The following is an 18,182-nucleotide window of genomic DNA, read 5'->3' as shown; positions in this document are numbered from 1 at the left end:
TTACAAAACTAGTAAGGCAAAGCTACGTGTTCATTAACCTTTAGCTAGAGTGGTGCCTGTGTTACTGTTAGCATTAGTCCCTATGTTAGACCCTTTCTATTGCTTTGGAATTTAAAAATTTCAAAAAGTACAAGTTAAAGCAGGCCCATGCCTTAATCCGTGGTATTTGTTGAGACCTAATAAATAAAATGCAGTTTTGTTGACTTTTCATTATTAAAGATGCTGCTGGAGGAAATAATGATAGCCAACCTTTTGACGTAATTGTTTCAAGAATGAACCTGCTTATGTGTTGTTTAAAATCTTTGGTCCCTAATACCTCAGTGAAAACTTGGATTAAATATAGGGTGTCAGAAGAATAATTTCTCTGAGACTCTAATCCATCTAAACCAATCTAAACATGCTGTACCAAACAGCAAGCTCCCAGTGTGAGTTCAGATCAGATGGGTCATGTGAAAGTGATCAGCTATCACCCAACTGGTGTGACTGATACTCAGAATTTATCCTGGAGGTTAGTAATCCTCTTTCTCCAAATAATACCTTCAGCTCCACACCTGAATCACATTGTTGTGACCATGGATGAGGGATAACCCAGTACCTTTTATGGTAATTGCTATCAAGAGCATCCAGCAACAAACCTCCATTGTTAAGCCTTCAAAATCAGCTTTCCATTCTGCCACATGGGCTCTGTGACCACACATGGGTAGATGTGCCCAGTAGCAGGCAGAGGGTTACGTTTTGGTTCCCCAGTACAACCTTGGCATTCAGGTAAACAGCGCACACTCCTTTGTGCTGAAGCACTTGTGAGAGTCCCTAGTCTTTGTGAAATGTACCCCGCACCCCTCCTGACTCCAAGTACCATGTCCATCTCATTCCGTGTTCCTACAGCTTGTACAGCAGTTTGTTCAGCATTCTTTCTCTTTATTTACTTCCCTTTTCTTTTTTGTTATTTCCCTCTCTTGCAGATGGACAAAAGAGGAAGAAATCATTAAGAAAGAAACTGGACTCATTAGGAAAGGAGAAGAACAGAGACAAAGGTAAAATTACATGAGTACATATTTACTGCTCTAGTATTTAATTTTGCATATGAGATTTCTTTAGTCTTAAATATGTACTTTATGGAAAGCAAAATGTTACTGAGCTGATGTACTGCCTAGGTATTTATTTCAAAGTTGAAAAACATTTTGATGTCTCTGTTTGTCATTAGTATAACCCAGATCTTTTCAACCGAGAGGTTATTTCCTGGGAGAAAAGGAGGAGTTAAAGGACGGCATCTTTTCTTCATTGTTCTTTCTCCCCAGTGCAGAATGTGGGATCTGGTTGTTTACAAGCATTTGCACTCTCCTCGTTCAATTTGCAAAGCACATAAAATCAGCTCTAATCAAGCAAGTCAGTTGGTTTGCATTTCTTTTTTTAACCTTAGGAAAATAGCCCATGTTTAAAATATATAAATGCTTCAGTGCTACTGATCAGTTGGGTTTTAATAGACTCCATGTGATGTGGATTTACAGGTATGGTTGTACTCTTTTTTTTTAGACACTAATCAGCTTTATGGGCTGGGTCCTAATCCACTGGATTTGGGCTGTAATTTGCAGTCATTTAAACTAAGTCTAGATGTTGAGACCTGGAAAGTGCTGCTGAAATTGTGGTTTTCTGCATGTAAGTAATTGTGCATCTAACTTTGTGTTCCATCCTGGAAAAGAAGTTCTGAAAAGTATTAGTAAAACACAGTTTCACAAACGCACATCCACAAACATACAAATTCATAACAAGAGAATTGATTTGGTTGTTCTGATGTTAGTGCTTATAATTAAGTTTGGCAGGATGGGACTTTGAAATTCCATTGAAAAAATGAACATGCCCATTTGAAAGTTACTTTAGATATTTGTAAGGAAGAAAATGTTTTCCTTTTAATTTTTGTTTGGTGACTTCATACATGGGTTAAAAATGGCTGTAGAAAATATTTGCATTAACCTTTCTAAAGCTGCAAGTCTCCTGACATATTTGTTTGGAGAAATCCAGTGGCCTCCCATGTTGCATTGCTTGTATCAAATCTTTCATTTGTTATGAGAATTGATGTATGAATGATCCCACATGCAGAAGGAATCTTTTAGAAAGAGGTTTACTGATCTTAAGGCATTTCTATCTTTGGGAAAACTCTATCTTGTACTGCTCCTGTAAATACATTGCATTTGGTGGCAACGTAATGAATCAGTCATTATGTTGCTTAGTTTTCTCCTTGTTTTTGTTTTTGTTTTTTTTCCCCATAGTCTTCCGCACAGTTAAAAGTACAAAGCAGCACGGTTCTGTGTAAAACCTTCCATGCTTTTCATTGCATTTGCCAGGTACTGAATTTCACGACACTCTGTGGGTTTCTCTTCTGTATCACTTCTTGCTTTTTGTTTTTAAAATGTTCTGTCTCTCCCAATTTTTTGATGATCTGAGGGCTTTTATCTTTTTATCTACCCCCTTGTGTGGTACAACTTTGATGCTATCCTTTGAAAGTTTCTATTTAGAAACTCTTTTGAGAGTTTAAATACGTTTTGCCCTTTTGTTCCCACTTTTTTCATTGCAGTAGCAGTTCTTTTAGCAATAATAAACTGATCTGATAATTCACCAAAGGCCAAATTTTGCTGTGTCACCCAAACCTGGTGGATCTTTGCAATTGCACTTCCAGAACTCTTAAAACGACTCTTTGGTGCCTTGGGAAATGATAGCTTAATTTAGTGATGCAAATGCTTAACCCGGAGTTGTGCTTTATTTCTCTGTTGCCAAAGATGTTTAAAACAGTAAATTTTCTAACATTGCCTTGTATTGTTTAGTGAATTCCTTGTAGCCTCGTTTTTTTTCAGCTGACCTCTGTTTCTGATAATTGCACAACTGCACTGGTTGAGTACTCACAGATAATATTATTTTCTGCTACTACATTCCTGTTCAGAAACTTTTCCTGTGTGTCTAACTTGTATGATAGCACACATACTTCATTTAGTTAGTATTTTTTGGGATATACTTTCTGGTTTTATTACAGTGGATTTTCTGAGGGCGCTTTCCCATTTAGGACACAGTAGTTGCCCACAGCAAAGGTCATCAATTTTATAATTACTCATCCCTGTATATATTTATCTCCTTCCTGTTTTCTAGCATTCCTCATATCTTCTGGTTAACTATACCCAAGCATTTTTAAAAATCACTCTGCTGATTCTCTTAATTTTAATTCCTTTTTTTCCCCCTTTATTTATTTTTTTAACTTCTTTTCACTTCAGGCATTTCAAACATCTACCCATTTGCTTTTATCCTCCTTCTCTCCAATTCCATTGTCTTATTCTTATTTATAAAGATGGCTTACATACACTTTCCATGTATAAAATGATATAGTACTAACTCTTGAGGGGAAGATAACCCAGTACTACTCAAACAGCAGACTCCATATTTCTCTCTTTCCTTCAGGATGTCTGCATTGACATGGGCATCAGGTTGGTCAGCAAGGTTACAGAGCACCAGAAAACTGGAAGGAATCGGGTTCCCACCATGTTGTGTCAGCAGAGTGAAAAGAAACCCATGCCAGCTCATATTTGTTTCCAACAGCAAACACATTAGGCAAAAATAACCCAGACAGCAGCAGCATATGGCCCCAGGCTTCTCAGGGTTTCTGTCCCTGTTTTTTTCTGGTATACACTTCTTTGCCCTTCTGAGTTATTCAAGATCATCTGCCCCACAGATACTTGCTAAGCAGACTCTTGATCCATGATGGTAGAGGGGATGAGAAACCAGGCAAGGTGCTGCGTTGTGCCATGTGTGGGACATTAACCTGGCACAGTTTGTGAAAAGCAGCTGTTCTCCTATAGGAAGTAGCAGCACCAGCATCTCTCCCAGCCTCAGGAGTTAGAAGGGAAAGTTGCCCAGCTTTCAGGTGACAAGCTGGATCTGGAAGGTAAAACGTAAGGCCTCGTGCTGCAGGTATCCATAAGGATGAGCTTGTCATGCTCATGTCATGGCCAAGCCCACCATTTTTTCTGAGCAGCGTTCTCCATGTCACTCAAAGTCAGAGTCTGATCTCCACTTGGTGCATGCATGTCACAGCAAGCTGGAATTAGCATCCTGGTCCATTGCATGGTGTTTTTTTAACAAGCCTTACTACCATTTATATTATAAAGAGTACCTTCCGCTTCTGGGCAATCAGTCCAAAACAAAGACTCCACACTGTGAATGTGTGTGCAGTCGCACAAAAGGCTGGGAGGATTTATTTACCCACCTGGGCAGGTCCCTAGTCCTCATGCCCAAAAGGAATGTCTTCCTTCTGTTTCTTTTGTGGTTTGGGGTATTTTTTTTTTACTGATTTTTCTGGCTTTTCTGGTGGGTTTTTTTGTGGGGCTTGGTTGTTGGTTTGGGTTTTTTTTGTTGGGGTTTTTGGGGGGTTTTTTTGGTTGTTTGGGGGTTTTGGGGGGGGTGGTTTGTGGGTGTTTTTTTGGTAGCCAGTCTAGATGAGAAGGAAACAGTGAGACCAGGCTGCAGGACACCAGAGGGGAAGCAGGGAAGCCAATTTCACAGCGCTTTCTACAGATGAGTTGCCTTAAGTCAAATAGCATTTCTATCCCTTCAGCATCACTTTTGTAAGCACAGTTGCGGTTTGAAGAGTATGTCATTTACATACTGGGAAACCCCACATAGTAGGACAAGTAGCAACTGAGGAGCCCATGTTAGGTCTCATCTGGAGTGTATCCTACCTGAAAAGTTGTTTTTCAATAGATAGGCTCCTAAAGGTTAATCCTGATGATCACACAGCAGTGTGTGATTATTCTGTATGTGGTTTGCAGCCAGAGATCACTGAGATGTGCCTGGCACAGGAAGCCAAAGAGCTGGAGAAAAGGCCACTGTGCTGATCATGAGGGAAGCATGATGGAGGCCTTGCTGCAGGATGCATGAGGCATGAGCAGTTCTTCAGAAAGAGCAGGGAGTACTTGTGTCCTTGGTCTTGCCTGAGAAACCTTTTCCTTTAGCACTGACATGCACTGAACTACCTTAGGGTGTAGACTTTTGGAGTTACTCTCTCTGGAGAGGTACTGCCTTGCTTTAATTTATGCCCAAGACTGTTCTTCATTGCACCCCACCAGGTGGCTGCACTTAAAAAGCATAACCAAAAGGATATGGTACTCATTTCTTCTAGGAGTGTTTGGAGATTTAATCTCATCATTTAGAACTCAATCTAATCTCTGGAGCTCTTACTCTCATGACATGGCATCTTGTTTAGATGGATCAGTCAATCAACCTATCTGTTAAGTGACAGTTTCCACAAACTGTTATACTTTTGAAGGCCAACAAAGGCACCAAAGTAGAACTGAATGTACTTTAAATGAGATTCATATTTTCATTTTGCCCTTTTTGACAAGTACATCTGTTGCCATCTCATTAAAAGGGGGAAAATTTTAAACTGTGTTTTTCAATTGCTTTTACATCACTGAGTGACTCACCAGAGCACGATATAGCAAAACTTGCTGGATGTAAATAGACAAAACAGGAGAGCAAACACTGCACCCAGATATTTAAGTAGGATTTTCAGCTTCCATCATTCAGTGTCTTTGCTTTTTCCTATTCAGCCTCTTTGTTATTAATGGCCATCATGACGCTCAATCTACATATGTCTCTAAACATTTGCTTTAGCTGCTGAGAAACAGCACTCAGGCCAGAGGAGCAATAAAACGTCAGTGCTGCTTGGAATAAGAAATTCTTAGGATGCTCTGCATGCTGGTAGCTGGATACTGTTTCCTTACAAATCCACTTCTAATTTTGATGTCAGCAGAAGAGGAGACTTTTGTCTCGTCTTCTGCCAGTGATACAGGGATCAGCGTAAGCATGACTACTTGGAAAATACACACAGGCATTCATGAGAGAGGCACCTTCCAGAAAGGATATGTCCTGGAACATTTTGTCAGTAAACCAGCTCCATTTTGCCTTGGTTCCAGTAAAACCTACAGGTGAGCTAGGAGGCATGCTCAGAAATAATCACTTGTTACGTGATTTGTTGAGCAACTGAGAAGCATCCATTTTGCTGATGTTTCTGTGAGGAATGTAAACACTTGACAGGTTCATCTGTGAGGCCTTAGCAGAGCTGCTGTGTATGCTGGAGTTCCTGAGAAAAAGCCTTCCTCTGTGGTCTTCCACATACTCTCTGGTATATGGAGATCCCACAATAGGTGTTCGATTTTTCTCTAGTTCAGAATTCTTGAAAACATCCTCCATGTTTACTTCCCAGCCATGCTCAGTAAATTTAGAGGTATTTTTCAATGCTTTAATTTGTTATTCAGTAATTCAGCCTGTCATGATGTCAGTATGCCTTGGCGCAGCCTAAAGAGAAAGCTTCCTCAAAGGAGGAAGTTGGGTTTTTTTATTACAGTTTATCAGAAATGTGATGCCCTTTTTTTCTTTCTTTTTTTTCCCAAGCCTTTCCCGCACCCCACTGTGCTTTGTAAGAAGCTTTGAAAATGTTTCTCATGCTCTCTACATATACAAAAGGGGTTTTTCAAGCAACACTGTCTTATTTTGTACTAAAGTCAACTAAAGTGCTGAAGAAACTCTGAATTTTTAAAAGATAAAAAACAAAGACATACCCACAGAAAATGCTTAAGTGATTGGGATGGCCTTATATCAATCCTTGGAGGTGAGGGAGCTCCAAATAGCTGGGGAAGAGAGTTTCAGCTGTAGAACTGATCCTGAGAACATGGTGTTATCTTGAGGCAGTGCAAGGTTTTGATGAGTTGTCAGATGGAAGGAGTTTTGCTATTTCCATAATGGATCAAGGTTTCCATTTTCCATATTTTCTTGCTTTCATCATTCTCTATAGACCCAAAGTAATTAATTTCCATTAATAAAACAGTTGCTCAGGCTGGCTTGCTGAAGAGTTTGGTTCAAAGACCCTTCCCTATTTAAATATTTCTTTTAAATCATATTTTTCTCTGAGCTGTCTTCCATTCTATTCCTCTCATTTAAATAGAGGTAGTACAAAGGTCTCAGTAGGTCTTGATCACAGGGTTCTAACAGCATAAAACCAGCACTTAAAGTGCTAAGGAGACTATCCAAAGTTTCTGTAGTGTGTGCCATTCACTTCATCAGCATTGAAAGCCTCATTAAGGTCTAGTGAATATACCTCACTGATTCTTAATAGACCGTTATGGTTTGTGGGATGGAAACCAGAATTTTCACCAGCTGAAACTTCAGAGAAGTCTTTGAAACTATACTTAGATGGGGTGGCATGAGGCCAAGTAAACAAACTGTATGGGTCAATGTCCTGGATGTCTTATGTGATTAGCAAAGAAAAGGATTTCTGATCACTGCAACTCCTATTTGATCTGGCTGGGAGTTGTTCAGTGGCATGCTGCTTTTTATTAGAAAATGCTGATTTACCACTACAGAAAGATTTCTTAGGAGCATACCAGTTTTGATCAAAATTTTTGTTAAGAAACTTGCCTCAGCTGCAAGATGGACTTTCTGGTAAGAGAAATTATGAACTTCTCCAAAATAGCACTTGTATTCTTTGCCAATAAACACTAAAATCCAGAATGGATCAGAAGTGAAGTCCTTACGTGCTGCCGGCCCAGGGTATGAGTCTGTGTTTCCAAGCTGATTGTGCAGCCTGCCAGGTTATCTCATATTTTTATATGGTGCTTTCTACAAAATTTCTTTTTAAACTGCTCACTCTTCTAATTGAGTAAGTGATCAAATTTTTATTTGGTCTACAGAAAGTAGCTAACTTAGTAGCTTTGGCATTCAATGGGTATGTATACAACAGACCAGAGTTTGAGCCCCTGCCCTATGGAACATTTCTTCATGCAAATAAAACCTCTCTAGCAGAGGTGAACCCCAGTCTACAGCAGTAAATAGTCAGTTGATGCTTTTACCTTAATTATGAGATCAGAGCCTCAAACCTACATGTCTGAGTCAGTGCCCTTTCTCTCCATCAGTGAGTTGCTGAATTCATTGCACAATTACAACTCCTTTGTTTTGGGGTTTTGGTTTGTTTTTGTTGGTTAGGTTTTTTGGTGGGTTGTTTTTTTTGGTTTTTTTTTGTGGGGTTTTTTTTTTTTTTTTTTTTGTGAATCTGAAATATCAAAAGAGCTAGCATTCATTTTAATGGACGTGAGATTACCTGTCCAAAAAGGAAATCATTAGGTTGAATACTTCTGAACAGTGGTGGTCAAAAGATGCTCACCATGACCATCCATAGGCACCCTAGATTTGGTGGGAACTTAAGGCTGTAGCCAGTCTGCAGAGGGTGCAACCAATTCTCTCAATTTCAACAAAAGAGCAAAAAGTTACTAGTTTTGCCAGTACTTTAACGTAATTAGCACTGCCAGCCAGCATCACTTCCATCTGTATTTAGGCTGAAAATCAGCCAGTTGGTTTTCATCCAGTTCCTCATCTCTGCCAGACATTGAGAAATCGGGGAAGTGGTTCATGTCCTCTGAGAAGGAGGCCTACAGCAAAGCAGCCTAGAGTAGAGGCTCAGAGTCCTTTCACTGCTCCACAGGCACATTGAGCAAGAGCAATTAAAAACCTGGCATCCCACACCTGAGAGCTTTCAAGGAGGAGCAACACCTACCTCAAAATGCAACCCTTTACATAATGAAGTCAGGGAGAAGGTCTTTGTAATGGAATTATTTCAGTGAAGCAGTGCGGAGATCCTACTGTAGGATCAATGGCATCAGCATTCTGTTGGGCATCACTGGCATACATACTGCTGTCCTATCACAATCGGATGTATAAGTGGCTGTGAGAAAAAAAGTCAAGAAAATATTTAATGTTCAGGATTTCATTTGGCTCAGTGGCTTTTCTCAGGAAATGTTGTGGAAGGACAGTTAAATAGGGTTGCTGGATGTATAACAAAGTACACAGATAGAGTGACAGAAGGGGGAGACATGTTGCCTATGTGTGTTTCAAGTTTGTGGTCTTAAATGTTCATTGGGAGGATAATTCAAAACAGCAAAAAATTATATTCTCATAATTCTGTAGGCACACTCTGCTAGGTACACAAAGGACAGGTCTAACTCTGGACTCCTGGAACTGGCAATCCCTGCATCACTTGGTACCCATGTAATGATGTTCTTTCTTGTCCTAAATTAAATGCATATGGATTTAGATGTCATTCTCACAGATTGCTTCCAGACTTGCTTGATATGTGAGGCTCTGCTTCCTGATTTGTCTAGCCACCAAAGTTAGTTCATGGCTAACATTTCATACTTGTAAAGAGCAGCAATTTTACTCACCAAATCAGAATAGGCCATTGTCTCTTTAGTGTGATAGGCTAGTAATGTCCTCATTCAAGATTCATACCCTTGCTTTCAGTGTCTTGCTTTAATCTTAATAGTAATGTAAGTCTAGATAAAATTTGAAAGTGTCATCAAAGCTGTAGTCAGACTTCAGGTCCCCAGAGGAGCTTCAGTCTTAATCATTTAGACTATTGTCTAAAAATAAGGAACTTTTTGTTTGCCTTTTTTTTTCTTCTTTTTTTTTTTTATTCTTTGTTTGGTACATTAAAGAAAAAGTTGCTTTTAATATCTGGCGCTTTATTTATTCCTGATATAGTCAGGTCTGAAGATGGAACCTAGTAGAAGTTGCAGCTGTTTTCATCAGGATTAATAGAGTCAATGGCTATTTTTCTTTTCACTTGATAATAAAAAAGTTCTACTTGGCAGTCTGGCACAATGGTTTTGGTTCTTCTAATCTGAGACAGGTCTAGATTTGAAACTTCAGTGTTAGTTGTTGTTGGCTGATACAGCATTTTTCTTGTTTTGTGTAATATTTGAGCATTTTACTTTGAGACCAGAAGCATGTTCTGGTTTTGTACATTGCAGCTATATTGATGTGGGATGGGATGATGTTCTCTTTGTTAATAGAGAGAAACGTGTATTCTCATGTATTTTTGTATATCTCTGTATATATATTTGTACTGTTACAAAGGACCTTTATACTGATATAGCACTAGTAAACTAGTTTAATCTTAACAGCATGTTAAAGCAGTATAGTTCTTATATACATATATATATATATTTAAAACCATATCCTTGGAGGCTTAGTCTGAATAGTGTATGCATTTACAAGCTCCCTGTGCAGGTAGATGCATACCTTCCTGGCCTATAATGAGACCCATGAACATTCCTGTACCTCTTGACCCTGGTGCCCTGCAGCATTTGTGATAAAGAAATCTGGTGAAGTGGTCTGAAACATGAGTGATGTAGCCAAAGGTGCTTGACTTGCAGTTGCTATTAATAGAAGTTAAGATCTCAGATCTGCTCCCAAGTGATTTTTCCAAGATTCTCTGTGCAACTGGAAAAAGGATTAAGATACCCTGGGCTACAATTACCTGGTACATCTCCACTAGTATTTTATAATTTGAATATTACTATTATTATGCAGTCCAGTACCTCCTTGGAATTATTATATATTTAAAGGGACTTTGGATTGTTTTTCTGTTTAATAGCTTAATACTCAATTCTTTTTTGTGCTAAATAAATATCAGATGTTCAGTAAACATTAATTTTGTTGTTGTTGCAGAATTTGTTCCCCAGGCTTTTGGAATGCCCTTGTCCCAAGTGATTGCTAATGACCGGGCCTACAAGCTCAAGCAAGACTCTCAGAAGGAAGAGCAAAAAGATGTTTCAGATTTTGTGGCCTTTCTCTTGCCATTTGGAACTAAAAGGCAGAACAAAGAACTTTCAAGCAGTAACTCATCTCTTAGCTCAACCTCAGAAACACCAAATGAATCCACTTCTCCAAACACACCCGAGCCAGCGCCACGAGCAAGGAGGCGTGTAAGTAAACCTATCACATTATGGTGCATGCCAGTTGGTCCAAAGCCTCTAGCTGGAGCATGAAAAAACCCTGTTGTACTTGTGGGCTGTGGAGTATTTCTTCTGTCATGTTCGAACAGTAATTTCTTTTTTTCAGGTGGAATCTAGCCTGGTCAATAACAGAAAATTCTAACTGTTGAAGAAATCTTTCTCTGGTGCTGGTGGGAAAAGATGATATGAGCTGTCCAAGTCTGTAACAGATGGCAAAGCAGTAGAAAGACTTTTTAGAAGTCTTCCTGTTCACTCCCTTTATCTACATCCAGTCTAGGTCTTTTAGATGTAACAAATTCCGTCCATCTTCAACTTAATTTTTTCAGCTGGGGAAGAAACAAACCTATGTGATTGGTTTCTCTTAATTTAGCTCTACAAACCTGGAGATAAATCTAGTAATCCCTATCCTAGTATTAATAAAAATCCCCATATTCTAATTCTGATCATGTCCTTGGTGGTGAGTAAGAAGTTGTCAATACCAGGCTCTTTGAAGGGTGTTTCTGTATACAGGGCATGAAGATGCTTTTAGCAGCACAGTGTCATGGTTTGGGTTGAATGTTAATCCTGAATGTAAGATAGGTACCTGGTAGACCATTTCTTTGTAGTATTCTGTATGCTCTGAGCTTTCCAGTTTTCCATCACTGCAGCTACTAGCAGTAGTAGATTTTTTTTTGTTACCATGGGATAAAGATTATAGATTACTGCTTTTTAATTTCATTTGCAATAAATGTTAAGTAACCTAAGAAAAAATTTGGGTTACAAGAACAGACCTTGGAAAATAAAATATTTTCTTAGGATCTTCACGTTCTTTCATCCCTAGGATAAAACCTGCTTCAGAGACATGCTGTGTAGGGCCCTTCAAGCCAGGGTGCTAAGATGGGTAGAACTAGAGTAAATTGCAAATTAAGAGAAGATTGAAGAGGCCCATGACCTGCCTTTTTTCCCTCTAGTTGTCAGCTGAAGTTTGAAATGTCTGCATTCTGTCAGCAAATAGCATAATATTTGAAGATGTTTGCATTCTTACATATGCATAACATGCAGCTGTTGACCTGTACAGAACAGAAAGTTGTGTTTAAATAAAAGTGCAAAGTACACTTGAATGTAAACATGAAGGGTAACCTGCCAACTTCTTTCAGAAGATAGTGACAAAAAAGAGAAATTCACCGTACATACCCATTGGCTTCAGAACCTGTTTTCATATGAGGGAAAGGTAACTCATGTGTCCAGATATGGGTCATCTGATGTTCTTTTGAAGTGTGTTAAGATCTCTGACATGCATTTGACCAGCCAACAAGCAGAAGGAATCTGGACCCTTTGTTATATCCAAGGGCTCAAGCTCCACCAGGGCAAAGTTCCTTGATGCATGGGAAGGGGTTTTGCTTGTTTGTTTTGGGTGGTGTTTTGGCAGTATTAGTACTGCAGCTTTCATGGTCTTGAATTTGAACCTTTAGTCCATACTCATGAGGATGCAGTAGCACATGGCTCATCTACAGAAAAATAAGAGTAGGCAAAGGTGGGCAGCGTGACATGGAGGGATCTGGCATTTTCTCTTGGAAGTAAACCTCAGTCAGTCAGTAATGTACTTCATTAATTGTCAATTATTTAACATTAATATCAACTCACATCCCATATCTTGTCTGTTTTTGGCTTTTATACTTCTGCTTATCAGTGTACTTTGCTCCTTCAGTTTTTAGGGGATCGTAAGGAAGCTTTCACTTTTATCTCTTGGGCAATGTTTCACTGTTTATTTTCAACTATACCACTGTAAATCCTTAAAAAAGTAAGTAAGTACATGGAACTGATACAACCAGTTTCTCACACAAATGTTGCATAGACAACTGGAGTGTAGTCCTTAAATTGGAGGGATTGTTTATCACTACCATTTGCTTCTTTGCAACTGTACCATTCGCTTTTGTGTATTCCAGTGAATCTTCAAACACTCAGCTGAGGCTTTCAGTTAGGGACTGGTATCTGTTATGTGCAAAGGAAATGTCTAGTAGATGGAACTTGATTTTTTTTTGGTTGCTGGGCATTGCAGTTCATGGTAACACTATGTCTGCGTTGATAGTCCTGGAGTAGTGGGCAACAATGTGCATGATCTCCTGCATCATTCTTCAGCAATCATATAGGTCTGCTTGAGTCTAAATTAGTAGGTCTGGCAGAGTTTGAACTGGATCCATGGAGTATGTTAGTGTTGTTTTCCTCTGCACTTTGAAATTTAAAATCAGATCTGGCCTGGACTTGGTATTGCCAAGCAGTGCCGTACCTTAGCCACTGAACTCAAGGTCACTCTTCCTAAAGCCAGCTCAGTGTAACAGTTAATCCACAACTTTGATAAAGTGCCCAAGGATAATGGTGAACTGACTATATTTACATCTCTTTTGGGGATCTGAATCCGACTTAAGTGACTCTGTGATAATAATGATTCATGAGGTGAGGATGTTCTGCAGGCAGGGAAGGACCAGTAAAGGCAGAGTATAAAGGTTGGCACCTGTCGTACAGGAGTTGCCTGGGAGCTGCAGCAATGAGGATGGTGTTAGGGTCAGTGTCAGTCAACTAATTTTGATGTCTGAAGCCCCAAACTTGTAAGATAAAAAAAAATTTACAGTTGGAATTATACACACATGGATCACAGACAGAGATTCTTGTTTGATTTGGGGTTTGGTCTTTTGTTGTTTTGGTTTGCTTCCTTTTAGCAAGAAATTGTAAGGGGAATCAAGCAAATGTACTTCTGAGACACGTCAGAAATCAAGATCAAAGCTGCATTCTTAAGGGTCTAGTAATTCTTTTGGGATATGGTCAAAAAAAAATCTAAATACTTCACTGGGTTTTACTTACAAGTCTTCCATAAGTTCTAAGAAACAGAAATCTACCTGATAAATTAGATGCTTTTTCTTATTAAAAAAATAAAAATATATTTTGAACTAAAATTTTTCTAATTTGAAATCTCTGTGGACTTGTATGAGTTGCTTATGAGTCGGAAATCTCTGTAAAGTTCAGTTGTCCAGGCTGGTGGAAGAAAATACTTCTAGAGCTTGAAATTCACCAGCAATTGTACAGTTCTCATTTAACAGATGTAGAAATCTCACCAGCAGTCTGTAAAATAGCTGTCAGTGGAACAGCGTGCTTTTAAGAAATTAAATTTGTCAGCAAAGTTTTGAATGGGAATATATATTCTCTTAGGATGATATGCTGGATCCCTTTACAGTGAATTTTATGTTATAATAAAATGTATCCATTGTTTCAGAAAGAAAGAAAGTAATTTACAGTAGATATTTTAAATGAGAATTACAATTTTTTGTTTAATTTTAGTTTTATTAATATTTAATATTCTTGATGCCCTCTAAAATTTTTTTTTGCCTTGTAAGTGAAATAAAAATTGAGGAAAATGGTCATTTTGAAGTGACAGTAATCTTGAGGTTTGAAAAACAAACCTTGTTTTTCTAGACTGAACACTGAAACATGCTGTAAACCTCCTGCTGCTTGTGCTGCTTTATCCTTTACATACTGCTTGAACTTCTGTGCCTTGCTGTAATGCAAACACAGTTTTCAAACCTTTCATTGCGATTTTAATGATTCTAAAATACTAAGATACATGAAGTAGAATTATTTATAAAAATTACCCCTCTGCTCCTCTGGTCTGTCTTTGGTCTGTGATAATGTGGGGATTATCTCAATCTCTGTAGTTGTATGTATTTGTGTTATCAGTTATCTGTGTATGGTATATCATTGTAAATCTATTTGCATCATTTTCACTGATACGATGTCTCAAGCTACAGAAGAGGGAGGGAGTCAGGTTTTAAAACGTGTATATATATATCCATGTGCATAAATATTGTGCTGCTGAGGTGCACATGGACCACGGTTCATCCTTGTCCTGCAGTATGTGCAGGCTTACAACAATGAAAAAGTGTGCCAAGTGAGTAAGAAAACATTTAGTTTTTTCAATATCTAATTTTTATTTCTTGTAGTATGGTAATAATATCATTGGTACCACTGTGATTTTCCCATCCATTACACTGGTATTATAACTTAATTACTTTACAAAACCTGTGTAGCAAACTGTATTTTTTGTATTAGGTAGTTTAAAATGCAGGTAGGCAAAAGTCTTTGTTAAATAAGGTACTGTGATGTTTATGTATCTTCAGACCCAATGATTGTTCTATGTGTATGTATTTTACAGGGTGCGATGTCTGTGGACTCTATCACAGATCTTGATGACAATCAGTCACGATTGTTAGAGGCTTTACAGCTCTCTTTGCCTGCAGAAGCACAGAGCAAGAAAGAAAAGGCAAGAGATAAGAAGCTAAGCCTGAACCCTATTTACAGGCAGGTTCCCCGGCTTGTAGATAGTTGCTGTCAGCACTTGGAAAAGCATGGTAAGAATATTTAATTTTCCCAAGAGTGTCAGATATATTTTTACTATCCTATAAATAAATGCACATTTTGAGAAGCAAGCATATGCTTCCAATTGCAAGGATATCTTTGAAAGTAGATTGCTTTCCTTCCTAATTTGCCTCCTAATTCACTTTTGCTAAAGATACTGTCTTGCCAATAATCACGTAGATGACACCTTCCCAAACTAATGATCTATGCTACAAACTTGCAAACTGGCCCATACAGCATGGGGGAAGAGACATTTTCTTAGAGATTGTTCATCTCTAACTGGGGTGCTCAGTTCTGCAGGAACAGCGCTTCATACCCCACAGGTTTACCCATACCTTGAGAATAAAACTCTAAAATGTGCCAGTTAGCCTGGAGTCATTCTTCACAAACGAGTGGATATTAAGGTGTCAGAGTTAATTTAACTGCTTATACTACAGTGCAAGACATAACTGGAAGCATCATTTGAAGATAAAAGCTCAGAGAAAGAAAAAAATCCTATGCTGAATAACATTAAGCTCCAAGAAGCTTTTTCCTGTTCTCTACAAGGCTCATGGGCTGGCTATGCAGTTTGTCCCTGGCTGAGTCCTCTTGATCAGCCTCAGGATCAAGCCTGCTCTCTCCAAAGGGAATTACAAGCTTCTGCCAATATTCTTCTCTTGTCTTCATGATTGTCTAGACACAGACCTCCCACCAGCTTTATGTAATGCAGAAACAATAGTTAATCAAGGTATCTGTTCAACATCTCTCCCAATGTATCTTAGTCTTGTAAAGATTTTTAATGAGATTTGAAATAACTTGACCACAGCAAGACAGAGCTGTTACATGGCCAGATAATAAATAAACCATTAAGTAATTGTGATTGCAACACCAGATGATGTATTTGACACCTAATTTGATCAGAAAGAAATCATTTACTGACTCTGAATAAAAGGCTTTTGCAGATGAGGACTGCAATTTAAACAATGCAAAGCTTTTACAATACATAATTGAAAACCATATTACATACAAATGTATAAATGAACTCTACAAAAAAGAGTCATTGTTAGCCTTTTACAGAGATAAGATACCATAGCTGACAAGTAATTGTGCGGATGAGTAAATTGAGATGAATTACTTCCTTTAAGCAAGGGAAGCTGAGTTTGGAGAACATGAAAGTGTCTAAAGTCAGCCAAAAATGCTATCAGCTGAGTATCCTTTGGATGCTGTGATTTTATGTCACTTGATCATCCAGTTTTTGCCCAGTATGAATATCTCCATCTCAGGTGTTTCCCCACCAATGTTCCTGAGTTTACTAAATGTTATTTTGTCAGCATAATTTTCTCTTAACCAAAGATAGAAGAATTTTTGAAGGGAGCTGTTTGAAGGGAGCTGTTATGTTGAAACTAAAGGGCATAAGCTTACCTGATCATCTGTGATGAGTATGTGCAACCCCAAGCACTGCTGTGAAGCTACACATCTCTGACAAGCAAATGTGGCCTTGTTGCTTACAAAACGCATTTGTTTTGCAAGGTTATTTTATATTTCTTGTATGTAAGTAGAGAAAATGAATGTTGCAGAGTGGCCTTCGTTAGACCATAAACTTTTCAATTTATAGACATTTTCATTCTTTTTGCAAAAAAACGTGTAACTGTGTAAAATTATATTAGATACACACCTGCTTGAGTCCCTTAGCATTTCCACTCACATTCTCATTGCTAAAAACCATGTCACCTCTAAGATGACATTTATTCTGACATTTTTTATTTTCTGTTACTTGGCGAAGTATGTCCACGTTATCATTTGTTCGATATTCTGGTATCTCCTTAGGGATAGAAGAAAGTTTGAACAGATTGCTTATGGAATATTAGGCAACAGCCATTTCCAATATCTGAATGACCCAAGATGCACTTTGTCTAAAGTACAACAGTAGTTCTTTGTAAGCCATTATAGGATTTTACAATGGCTGTTCCTATCCTGTAAGCTGCACACAACTCCCAAGTGGAGCAGTGCCCTACTTATGTCCCTTTGAAGGAAGCTCTCAGTTTTGTCTTTACAGGCACCGCAGAGCAAGTGGGTAACCCCCAAAACCAGCTGCTTCCTGTATCCAAAGACATAGTTCAGTGTGACAAATTAGGTATTTTATTACCTGTTTCATTTGGTGTCAGTCCTGCAAGTGTCACCTCCCAGTGTAGAACAGTGCCTTGCTCTCTGCACACCTCAGTATCTCGCAGAGTAGCAGTAACGTTACCAAAATGGCATCTGAAGTATCATAGACTAGAGTTGGAAAGGACCTTAAGATCATCTAGTTCCACCCTCCTGCCATGGGCAGGGACATCTCGCACTAAACCATGGCACCCAAGGCTTTGTCCAACCTGGCCTTGAACACTGCCAGGAACGGAACATTTACCACTTCTTTGGACAACCTGTTCCAGTGCCTCACAGCCCTCACAGTAAAGAATTTCTTCCTTACATCCAACCTGAACTTCCCCTGTTTATGTTTGAACCCATTACCCCTTCTCCAATCACTACAATGAAGAGTCCCTCTCCAGCATCTCTGTAGGCCCCCTTCAGATATTGGTAGGCTGCTATGAGGTCATGGAGCTGTCATTTTGCAAGTTTAGGTGATGGGAGGCCCTTAAAAACTACAGTGAATAGTGTCTTATTTCAAGACAACTGAGTTTTGCCTCAGCATTGTATGTACAGGTTTGTAGATAAGTACAATGTGGGATTTTTATTCTTTTAAATACACATAGCCCAGACTGCTTTGATTCAATGCAATTTTCAGCAGAAAACTAAACAATAAAACAGTTGTCTGATGTCCTACACTTGCAGGTCTCCAGACAGTAGGAATATTTAGAGTTGGAAGCTCAAAAAAGAGAGTAAGACAGGTGAGTTGATACACTTTTTCCTCATTAGCTATGATACCCAAACAAGCATGATTCCTTTTTGTTAAGTGTTTTCCTTCCTGGTTTCCTTTGTATCTTTCAC

The 18,182-nt window shown here is 38.7% G+C and overlaps 1 protein-coding gene across 2 annotated transcripts in view; it reads left to right on the top strand.

Annotated features, from left to right (window-relative positions):
• The window catches only part of ARHGAP6 (Rho GTPase activating protein 6), a 322,604-nt gene that overhangs the window by 279,103 nt on the left and 25,319 nt on the right, over positions 1 to 18,182 (top strand). For both annotated transcript variants that reach the window (XM_013129608.3, XM_031051180.2), the window contains exons 3-6: positions 963 to 1,034; positions 10,543 to 10,799; positions 15,013 to 15,208; positions 18,027 to 18,082. In XM_013129608.3, coding sequence (XP_012985062.2) covers positions 963 to 1,034; positions 10,543 to 10,799; positions 15,013 to 15,208; positions 18,027 to 18,082 — 581 coding nt within the window. The remainder of the gene's footprint in view (positions 1 to 962; positions 1,035 to 10,542; positions 10,800 to 15,012; positions 15,209 to 18,026; positions 18,083 to 18,182) is intronic.

Source organism: Melopsittacus undulatus, chromosome 2 (assembly GCF_012275295.1).
Source record: "Melopsittacus undulatus isolate bMelUnd1 chromosome 2, bMelUnd1.mat.Z, whole genome shotgun sequence".
Taxonomy (NCBI): domain Eukaryota; kingdom Metazoa; phylum Chordata; class Aves; order Psittaciformes; family Psittaculidae; genus Melopsittacus; species Melopsittacus undulatus.
The sequence above is the reverse complement of the archived record's forward strand: the minus strand, read 5'-3'. Positions and strand labels throughout refer to the sequence as shown.